This window comes from Molothrus ater, chromosome 2, assembly GCF_012460135.2.
Source record: "Molothrus ater isolate BHLD 08-10-18 breed brown headed cowbird chromosome 2, BPBGC_Mater_1.1, whole genome shotgun sequence".
Lineage (NCBI taxonomy): Eukaryota > Metazoa > Chordata > Aves > Passeriformes > Icteridae > Molothrus > Molothrus ater.
Window position 1 is genome coordinate 66,039,419 of NC_050479.2, and position 11,574 is coordinate 66,050,992.

General features: G+C 37.0%; 1 protein-coding gene across 2 annotated transcripts in view; it reads left to right on the forward strand.

Annotated features, from left to right (window-relative positions):
• Window positions 1–11,358, forward strand: part of ALG5 (ALG5 dolichyl-phosphate beta-glucosyltransferase) — a 21,025-nt gene extending 9,667 nt beyond the window's left edge. For both annotated transcript variants that reach the window (XM_036379674.2, XM_036379665.2), the window contains exons 8-10: window positions 911–1,062; window positions 8,832–8,917; window positions 10,102–11,358. In XM_036379674.2, coding sequence (XP_036235567.1) covers window positions 911–1,062; window positions 8,832–8,917; window positions 10,102–10,214 — 351 coding nt within the window. In that variant the 3' untranslated portion in view covers window positions 10,215–11,358. The remainder of the gene's footprint in view (window positions 1–910; window positions 1,063–8,831; window positions 8,918–10,101) is intronic.
• Window positions 11,359–11,574: the final 216 nt, after the last annotated feature.

The following is an 11,574-nucleotide window of genomic DNA, read 5'->3' on the forward strand; positions in this document are numbered from 1 at the left end:
GTTTTTCTTAAACCAAAGGCTATTACATAATAAGCCAAGCATCATCTCTATTTTTCAAGTGAGATTCTAAATTGTTGGCTTTAAAGGTATCTCTTATCACCCAGAGATACTTAACACTTGAATCATTGGCTCCTAACGATTTTACATGGTATATGGCTTGCAGTCATAGACACAATCACTTAAATTTAGCTTGAGAACAGCAGTGAGCTCAGAGGCAATTGTTAGATCACAGTTCTAGTTGTTTAGGAACTGTCTTGAATAAAAGACTAAGAGGGACCTCTGCAAATCCAGACTCCAGACTCTGGAGTTCATGGCCAAACTTATCTGTATGATTATTATGTCAGGAACACAAGTGTAACCAATAAATAGGCTGGGTACATTTAGCAGGAATATAAAATATATCTGTGAAAGCAAAAGAACAAAAGAGATGACTGTAACATTGCTGGAAATATAAAATAAAATATCTTGCACAGCAGCCTTTACTTTAGACCTGATTTTCACTTAGTCCATTATATACTTCCAAAGAATCATGCAGAAGATACTACGGCTGTTCCACTAATTATTTGAAATTCAGGTGCAGGTTCTGCTTTACTTAATAAGGCATAATCCAGAGTGAAAACCTGCTCTGAACTGGGGAGAGGGGAAAAGGGATCTTGGATTTCTCCTATCCTAGACTATACACATGACTGACAAGTCTTTCCCTAGATCAAAATATTCCCCTTTCAGCCAGTGTTTTGTTTGTACTGTAACAATTGGTAAGTTCTGTTTTCATTCCAGTGCAAAATACAACCAGTTTACAAACTTTGAAAGCTATCACGAAACAGGGTTACTGTCCTGTAAGACAGCTCTCTTCAAGCATTTCACTCATCACTCAAATAAAACCACCTAACTTCTTGCCTTTTGTCCACAGCGCTCGTACTTTCGAACTCTCCTCATGTATGGGTTCCATTTCCTGGTGTGGTTTCTCTGTGTCAAAGAGATCCGGGACACACAGTGCGGATTTAAACTTCTTACCAGACAAGCTGCCTTGCAGACTTTCTCAAATCTTCACATAGAACGCTGGTAAATTGTTCCTTTTTTGTTGGTGGTGTTTTTTTATTTGGTTTGAAAAAGTAATTTTAGTGTTGCAGCTACGATGAAGCATGTGATGTCTGTGTATGCATCTCAGCTGCTCAGTTTAGCCAGTTATAGTATTGCCTGCATGGCAGCTTTGATTTCTTGTTATGTTAAAGTATCCTGGTAATTGCTAGAAATTCTATGTTCTTATTAAGATACATTGTAGCAAAGTAGTTGGGTATTTAATTTTATTCTTTACTTAATTTCATTCTCTTTTCTCAAAAGATGTATGTAACCCTAGCTAGGATACTTTGGTTTTGCCTTGTCATCGGAAAAGGTAATTGTTTAGGAAAGAGGAGAGGGGGAAAAAAGAGGAAAAAGGCCTCAAACAACTGAAAATCCCAATAACTCTTCTTTCTCCAGAAGAAATTTCAAACAAACAGTTTTTCATGGTGCTGTAATTCACTCCCAATTTCTGAGAGTCCTCTCTCCTTTTACAGATATAAGCCATGCAAGCAGAGTAAGAAGTAGAGAGCAGCTGTTATTATGATTAGGAAAGTTAAGAGTTATTAATCATATTCAAATCTCCTATCAGTGTTATTTTTATACATTACAATTCAGTAATGCTTAACCAAAGTATTTTATGTAAAATCAATATCTGATAAGGTGTTTGTAATTGCTGAGGATTGTAAAGTGAAAGCAAATGCTTATTCTTTACTTACTTTCTTGCGAAAGTATTTTATGTGAAGAACATTGACAGATATCTTTAATTTCAGAAAACTGAAAATTATGTGTGTTTTTTAAATTACTTTAGAGCTTCTTTAGTTATAATTTAGCTACAACAGTTCCCCTATGTGAGTTATACAGCCATGACAGCTATTATGGGACTGAAGCACTGTTTTCACACAAATACTATAATTTCTGTAGATTTTCTATGCCACAATTCTTGCTAAAAAGGATAGTTTAATTAGGTGTAATCAAACTTCTTCAAACTATTTTCTTCATTCAAGAAAATCTCTCATGGGCTTCTGTTTGTTTGACAGGGAACAGAACTGCTGAACAATGTTCCTGAACACAAACAGGATTATGTGCAATCCTACAGTCCTGGTCAATTCCAATGTGTATAGTTTCAGGCTGAGCTCTGACAGCTATACTGCCCCTCCAGACTTTTGCAGTTGCAAAGGTGGTGTTTGGGCACACGAATCTCGTGTGGAACAGAGAGCTATTGTTGCATTGGACTGAGCAGTCAACAGTCAGAAAATCACTTTCCCACCTGAGTGGGTTGCTTATTGCACTAAAGGAGACTATGGATGAGCCAGAAGTAGGATTTGTGCTGCTACCTCCAAACCCAGTCTTGATCTATAAAGCTCTGTAAATTTCACATACAGGATTTTTCTAAGTACTAGTAATAAATGGTTAAACTCATATGCGAGGCCCAGAAGTGCACATCTCAAAATTGTCTTATTTAACTTCATTTTATAAATTAAGCACTTCAAGAAGAAAACTGAAAGACGTATATGAGGATAATCAGTTTCAGCTGTAAAAATTCAATCTTAAATTTTATTCTTTTTTAAAATGAAGGATTTTTTTGTAATTGGATTTATTGGTTATATGAAGTGTTTTCTAGATAAAAATAAGCTTTCTTCTGCCACTTCAATTATCTAGCACCAAAAGAATGAAAGAGTAAAATAATTGTGCTGTACTCTGTTATCCAGGAATAGAAGCAATGAGAAAGGAGTATTGCTAACATTTTATAGTAATTATGTTGTTGGTGTGGAGCATACAGGCAGATCTTCATGTCTTAGTTCATTGAGCCTTGTGTGTGCCACTAGAAGATGAGCCTTCTATTCTTGCTCTTTTATCTACAGTAATCCATAAACTAATCCCTTGTATGTTTTATTATTTATCTGAAATGTGCTAGTTAGTGATGAAGAATGCTTGTTTTGTGTGTCAAGAAAAGAACAACTCAAGTTCTTCCAAGAAAGAAGCTCTTCAGATAATTATAAGTCAGAAATTGCCTAAAACAGCTATAGATTTTTTGGATCTTATAAAATTTGGTTTACTTCTGTGCAGACTGGCAATGTATTTTCTGGTTTCATGCTCATCTCTCAACCAACAGTCTCTGTGTTTACCTGCCTTCTTTTTTATATTTATTGGCTAATTTTAACCAAATCTGACAGAACAGTAGAGATTTCAAGATCAAAAGCTTTGGCAAGGTGTGTGGAAAATTAAACCCTCTTAGAGGAGAGAAACTCAGATTATTGCCACTGCTGAAGAAAAAACCCTATAGTAAGGTCTCAAAAGTTACTTTTCTGCTCCACAGCTAGTCATTTAGCATCTGTAACTGGAAGATAGCATGTCAGTGCACAAATCAAGTATTGTCCCTTTCCCAGTTAATATTAAAAAGATCGGGAAATAAACTGGGAGATGAAGAGGTATAAGTATGTGGGGAGAGTGCATATATTCAGGGAACTTATAGTCCTAAGTGAAATGTCAACACTGTACAAACAGTTGGGATAATTGCAATGGAAATTATATAGGGACATCAAACATTCATCCCATAGCATTAGATTTCTTTGTATGTAATTGTGTAAGAATCTGAAATAGCTCAATGCTGGAAACTTCTTTTTAAGCAAATCTGGTATCTTTCCATTGCATAACATGTGTAAAAAGGAAAATACAAACTGGTTAGACATTGTGCTATAGATGTTCTGTACATATCATGAGTATGGAGACAGAAGAGTAAGAAATAGTAGTTGGAATTGTACTTCTGCTGACTTGGAACAATGTGGCCCCAGCTGGGTCACAAAGCAACTTGTTCATACTGAAACCATCAGCAAGGGGTAGCAGAGGCGCCACTCTCTTGGTACTGCGTAACAGGCTCTGAAATCTGGATTTATTTCCGCTTCTACGTCACTGCACTGGGGCTACTTGACATCCAAGGAAATGGACATTTGATTCTCATTGAATCTTAAAATCCCACAAGTGGGGTGCAGGTCTGTTAGGTACTTGAAGGGGTGTTCAGTTCTGTGTGGTCAGTGCTCAGATATTCAGTGAATAATGGAGGAGGATGCTGGATTTAATAGAATAAAAGCCATCTGAGTTAAGCACCCTGGTCCTTGAGCCTGCCAAGGGCTCCCCAGCTGCTGCACTGGAATGTGCAGTGAGCTACTGAAGGGAATGAACACCAGGCTTCTGCACAAACCAAGTTGTCTGTCCTGTCTGCTCAAGCTTAGTCAGGCTTGGATTTGTGGGGCTACTACAGTGATAGGTGAAATGCTTATAAAAAATGCTTAGACTAAAATTGATGCATAACATGTTCAGTCATTAAGTTAATACAATTAAGTACTATAAAATCAGCTATCTAATAATTCCCACCTGCTTAGACCCTTACTTCTTAATGCTTTCACCATGCTTTTTCCATTCCAGTGGACATTGATGTGAATATCACCTCTTTAATATTAAAAACACTAGAAAACAGACCAGAATTTTTCTTCTTGCTGCACTGAATATGATTTATAGATTCTTACATTTAAGAAATCTTGAAACTGAAGCATACAAGGAAAAATACAGTTTTATTATTATGGCAATAAGGATCATGTAACACTTCTTAAGGAGAGACCAAGATATTTCCTAGAATATTTTTTAATCTAACTCTAAATTTTAGAAGGCATTTGAAAATTAATAGATACTACAAACTGTTTATATATTCGATAGTTACATCCTAAACTGGCTTTTTTTTGTGAGTGTTCTCATTGTCTTTTTTGTTTAACTGTCCTTTGGCTGTGTATATATGAATATAAACGAAACATTCTTGAAATTTACTTTCTAAATAGCAAAGTTTTGACATTAGTTTGAAATGAAAGCAACCTTTTGAACAGAGAGCATATGCTTTGTGTTTTAGATTCTGAATTTGATTACACAGCTAATCTGTTTTTCAGAAATGGATGGAGCAGATTTTTTAATTTAAAACTTAAAAGAAAATTAAAAGAGATATAAAAACATAACAGAGACAGTTGGAATTAGTCACTTCAGGCTATAAAGAAGATCTAGTTCTGCATCTACGGTCTTGACCTAAAAAATGTAACTGTTCATGTTAAATTTTGATGCACAGGAGAAATACTGGAAAATTAAATGGTCTCGCTGGCTGAGTTTTCCTATCCTAAATTTGATCATTGATTTCTTCTGACAACAACAAAAAAAGATAAATTTTCTTCCAGCCAGAAAATGTCTATCCTTAGGAGAACTAGACATAGCAATTACAGTCCTACCTTTATGATAAAAGGAGGGGAAATTCAAAATGTAGTTCTAGTCCTGGTTTGATGGACATATTTTTGTGAAGTGGCAATTTATGATGGCATTGTACAAGTCAGCAGATCAATGAAGAGATCCAATTGTTGCTATTACTTTTATCTATAAAAATTGCCTTGTGCATTGAACAAGGCATGCTGTGTCACATTTAAAACTGGGAAATAAACTGGTAAAAAAATGGTTCTCCAGTTTGTCACTAATCTCTAAATATGAGTTGCTGTATCAAAGTTACAGAAAAATAAGCATTTATATTGCTGCAGGGATATTTTTCCCAATTTTGTGCCATTGTAGACCACCACAAGCAGTAGAATGAATTGGTTTTTTCCTGGTTTTGTGCATGGCAAGTAGAATTTTTTATCAGTGTCTAGTCAATGCAAAAACATTTTTGCTGTTTTAACTCTGTCTGTTTTGTCTTTTAAAAAGTCCTGCTCTTGGCTGACATGGACTTTCAAAAGCCCAAGTTCAGCTAGGGCAGTTCTGGCAGTCTAGCCCACTTGGCATCTTGTTTCATGGTTAGACCTCTTTGACCATTGGCTGTTTTCTTTGCCTTTAAGAGTTTCTTGGAAAAACATATCTTGGATGTACAAAACTCGTAAATTCCAGTTAGAACATTATAGCTGAAGGCCTGATTTTGTTTTTTGAAACACATAATACTGGACCAGAAGAAAAAAGAGTCCTAGTGCAATTTTAAAATACAGAATAATTTTTAAGGATAGATATTTTATTATCTCAAGCATCTTAAGGATTCAGTTTAAAAAGATTGAATTCAATTAAACACCTACCAACTTGGTTTTCAGATGAATTTTAGCCAGCATTGTCTTAAATTGTAACTTAACCAAAACACAACCACATGGAGAATTTTTTCTTTACCTTACAATATATGTTTGTGGTAATTAGCATGTCATGGAGCTACTATTAGAAATAGATGGGGAAATCATTCCTACCATAGATTTTTGGCTATCTAACTCTGGATACTTAGATTGGAATCTAAATTCTTTCAGGCTGGAGCCAAGTTTGGGTGTTCTGAGCTGTGTGTCCCCCTCCCAAAAGGCAGCAGAATGAAGTACATGGTGTGAATAATATCTTGCTGTTTCTGGGAGCGGTTCTCTCACAGATTAACTGCTCACAAATGGCACATGAATTGCACTTACAGCTCATCCACGGGTGTGGCTTTGATCTCCTCTAGGGTAGGCTCTATTTAACACACCAAGTTCTATATGGTTCTCCTGTACCATCTGGATCTGGTGGTCAGCAGTGTGCCTGTACTGCTGTCAGTGTATTGAGCGCACTGCAGTCTGTATTCCCTGACTAACCATCCTGGCATACTGAAAGGTGGTGGGGAAGAGGGATGAAAAATGATAACCCAGTGGTATTCTACTGAAGTAATTCTCCTTTCAGCTTTGAATAGGTTGTGTTTTTTTTTAATTTCAGGATATGTTCACTGTTACCCAAATGGCAACCACATGTAACAATATTAGTGTTCAACCTGATTAATTCCTGTGCTTTTAATCTCTTACTTTGAGCCCTGTAGTTCACAGAACTATTTAATGTTGTTGTTCTGTGATGTATGTGCTGACATTCCAGTAATCAGTTGTCCACAGGAATTACTGCAAATAACTATTAGTTCACTAGGCTAATAGTTTATGTAATACTTTTAGAGCAGCTCATGCAGTCTAATTCATCAGACAATTATTCTGCGTCTCTTAAGATTTTTAGTCATTTAAGTAAGTATTACAAAATTAGATTTAGTCTTACTGCACATGATTCATAAACATTCAAAGGTGAATACATTGGGGTTTTGGCTTACAAATGTAAAATGTCAGCAAAAAATTAAATACTACCTCTTCAGTAGAAGAGACCATGGAGTGATTAATAAAATAATATTCAACCCTCATGTAAAGACAGCAGTGAAATGACAGGGCTGCTTGGAGCAGATTTAGTTCACTGAGGTAAAAAAATAATTTATTCTTCTAACTTTTTTGGTGACAGTGAGAAGACCTGTGTCCTAATCAAAATCAGATTTGCAAAGCAGCTCTAAATTCCCTGTACACAATAGCTGTAGCCTCTGTAGATAACATCTGTCTGTGCTGCCTTTGCTTGTTTTAATGCTGTCCCGTGTAGATTCAGTGGCTCTCCTGTCATGTACACGGAGAGCATGAGTCCAGGTCTGTGCGTGTGTGCCTGTCATTCCACCAGCAAGGCAGCCTGCTGTGGTCTGCACTTCAGGGGGAACCTACCTGTGTGTGTCAGACCTACATGCACATTTCAGAGTGGACTGCTGCTGTCGTTGCATTTATTAATAGTTTTACAGAAATGCACCTCTTAAAAGGAGAAGGTGGCTTGAAGTAGAAGGAAATAACATCTGAACTTGGCAAGCAACCTGCTAAAGTATGTCTTCTGCCTGCTCTTGATCACTTTGTCCCTTTCCATCTTTTCTCTAGTGTTAAATGGAATTACCAAAGACATGAATTCAAGCAACTCTTTAAGCATGAATGAATAATTTTGGGGGTTTTTTATTGCATACATTTCCTCCAGTGGCAAATTATTTTCTTTCACTTCAAAAGAAAACTGTCTTTGATTCAGCAATGAGAATTTAAGGCAAATTATCAGAATCTTCTTAATTGTGATTTGTGTTCAACCCTGTCAGTAGTAGCTGCTGGCAGTTTCATATGCTGATTTCTAAATAAGCATTAAAAGCTGCCATACTACTTGTTGCATATCAAGAGTCTGGTGTTTCAGAGCCAGAAGGCCTACTTGAGAATGCATTTACAGGAATGAAACACAGACAATTCTCTGTGCAGAGAACTGAGAGGATTAAGGTGCATTCTGGACAAAGTGAATAGGAAGGAGCACCTGACACAGCACGATCACTGCCCCTATTCATTTTGCCGTACAACCTGCAAAAAGTTGAGCCAAAAAAACCCACATCTCTCTCAAGAGGGTTTTTGTGTTGTGCATTAAGTGGTCACTAAACTGTTGTTTGGATTCGGTTGTGCATGGTAACATAAATAATTTCTCACTTCTATGCTGCTGCCTTGAGTTCTTTAACTGAGAAAGTAAAAGGAGCACCCATCAGATCAGCATAAAGCCACAGCAGGTAGATGTCCTCTTTCATGAAACTACTAGAGATGTGGAGTGACAGTGTACATTTGACTGCTTGGTCTTCATGGTGTTCAAAAACATTTAAATTGTGATTGTGACAGAAGGAAAAGCAAGAAGCGGCCTGAACACAGAGTGATCTATACCTTCAAATACAGGACACAGTGCAGTATCGTTATTGTTGTCTGTATTTTGGCTGTGTTGTGAGATGTTTAGTCAAGAAAATTAATTTCCCATCCATGTGTATCTGACCCATAGAGCATTGGTATCAACTGCATAACTGAACAGTCATTTAATTAACATTTCCACTGTCTTTCATCTGGGAGTATGTGTGATTATATTTGGTATTTTCTGTTCTTCTTCAGGGCGTTTGACGTGGAACTTCTTTATATAGCCCAGCGCTTGAAAATACCTATAGCAGAAGTTGCTGTCAACTGGACTGAGATAGAAGGTGGGGAGATAGTTCATGTTCTTAAAAGATTCCTGACATGTCAATCCAGAATAACAGATCCAAGGTTATTGCCCTATTTACCTGGCTTTGATAGCACACAGCCTTCTTTCCATACTGAATTTCATGTCCTTGCCAGCCTGTTGCTATGGCTTGGTACAGAAAGTGTATGTGAAGGGGTAACATGGCAGAGAAACTCTGCAGTCCCACTGGAGACAAAAGTAAGGAATTACAATGCTAGGACAAAACACTGTTTTGGCATGTCTTCTTGCTGCAATGTGTTAATAAATTAGTGCAGTTTTAAAATACTATGCAGGGAGTCTGACCATTACCACTTACTGATTCAATTCCATTTCACTGTGTCTTGCCTTCCAAAATTCTCAGCTACTAAGGCTTCCTCTAGAGCGCCATCTCTTCTTAAGATGTGATATTGTTTCAGACCTGTAGGGAGGTCTCTGCCACTAAGTTACTGGGAAGTATAGCTCCATGCATATTTCTTCAGTGCAGAACCAGTTTAAGTGGTACTGCTTGCTTCGGCTCACTTCCCCCCATCAAATGTGGTTCCTTTATTTTTTTGCCCTTTTCATGTTTTTTATCTTTTTTTTAATCTCCTCAACACAACCCTTGGACAACAGAAATTACCATGAACTTTAGTAATGATGAAAGGTGCAAGTAGAGAATGTCCTGAGCCAAATTTACTAGAAATGTTTCCTTTCAGTGCAGTTCCATGTGTACATTGCACCCAACACAAATATTAACAGAGATGGTAGAAGGCTTGGTTTTGTAGTGTGGGTTCCTTGCCTTGCCTCAAGATAGATAACTTCATATTATTGTTGTAAGACGATCTGGTGGTCTTCTTCTCCAAAGCTGCTAAATAATTTGCTTAGCTATTGGTGTTCAGCTTCCTATTTACTTGAACAAAGCCTTGTCATGGAGAGCAGTGCACGTCTCGTCACATACATGGAATTACTGTGCTGCCTTCAAACTAAAGCGTCTCACCTATGGCATAACGTAATACTATAAAGCACTTGCTTTCAAAATGTATATTTTTTATTAATGTTAAGATCTAGGTTGTGGAGCTGAATATGCTGAGAATGCAGAGGTTTGTGACTGCTTAAATGTGAGTCTTGCCGGTGCTCATTTTTTCCTAACAATGTCATTCTGATTTTCTTCTTCATTAATCACAGGTTCTAAGTTAGTTCCCTTTTGGAGCTGGCTGCAGATGGGCAGAGATCTTCTTTTTATACGACTGCGATATATGACTGGTGCCTGGAAGCTTGAAGCAAAAAAATGTAATTAGGTTATTTACATTTTCCAAATATATTATTATGCTTAATGGAACATAAGAACAGTTTCAATCAAGTGAAGTGGTGGTGAAAGCTGAGGTAATTCTTCATTGTTCCTCTGTATGTTTCATTTTTGCAGCATGTAAGTGTTTTATAAGATTGTCAGCAGAGAATTTCTACATTTTGAAAAAAGAAAGCATTTCCAAAAAGATTTTCTTATGTGGTAATCAGTTTTTTATTTTATTAAATAGTAGCTTTAACATTTCTTATAAATTCATTCAAATAAATATATCTGCTTTTGTCTCATCATCCATCTGGAATCTCCTTATAAAAAGAGGCACTCTGTTTGACATTGTGCAATGTTCTGTTGTGAATGACCACAGCCATTTGTTTCTGTTACATCTGGAAATGCTAGGACAGAATGCAACATGAAATTATCATTCATGGTTCACACTGGTGCATGTGTAGATCAATGTTATGGGAAACATTAATGGATTTTACTGAGTTATAAGACTAATGTTCATAAAGTTGTTCTCAGGACTTCCAGTAGTCCCTTGACATTCCAAATGTTTTTGTCTGAAACTGAAATAGTTTTCCTGAAATCCAACTGCAGATCTTTTCCAGACTGTAGAAGGTCTAAGAGAAAGCACATTTAATTTTAGAATGTCTTTTATAAATGTGTTTTGCTCATACATACTTAGTAGTGCATGCTCAAGGCTAGGAGTCCTTGACACCTACAGATCTGTAGTGAAAAGGGTATGGAAAGCTCAGAGCATGCAACAGTGAGACCCAGTGTACACTGGGGACCTGTGCATTAGTAATGCCCGTCTGATGTTGTCATGCTTCAAATGAGATCAGAGACAGAGGGAGGGTCTTGACTCTTTCATACTAATGTCACAGTAGCAGTACTGTAATGTGCTTTCAAAGTAGCTGTGAATTGCCAACAGACTAAGCCAATCTGTCTTCCTGAAAATTGTACAAATTTGAAGAGCTTTAAAAAATGAGCGGTGTATGGTTGTACGTTTACATATGAATTCACTGGTGATTTTTCTTATTCTTTCTGTAATATGACTTTGAGTTTTGCTTCTCTAAGGGTTACCTCAGTTTTCTATAAAGTGCTGGAATAAATTCTCAAAAAATATATTCAGTTTGACTGCACAGGCTTTGTTCTCTTACCTTGTCCAGATACATGTCTGTCACCTCTGCAGAATCAATCATGACTCCTCATTGCCATTACTAGAATAAAATACCAGCTCCTCAGGACACCTGCTACAGTGTGGATTCGCAGAATCAGAGAATATTCTGAGTTGGAAGGGACCTATAATGGTTGCTTCTGTAGTTGCAGCCTGATGCATTCCCTTGCAGTGGGGATAA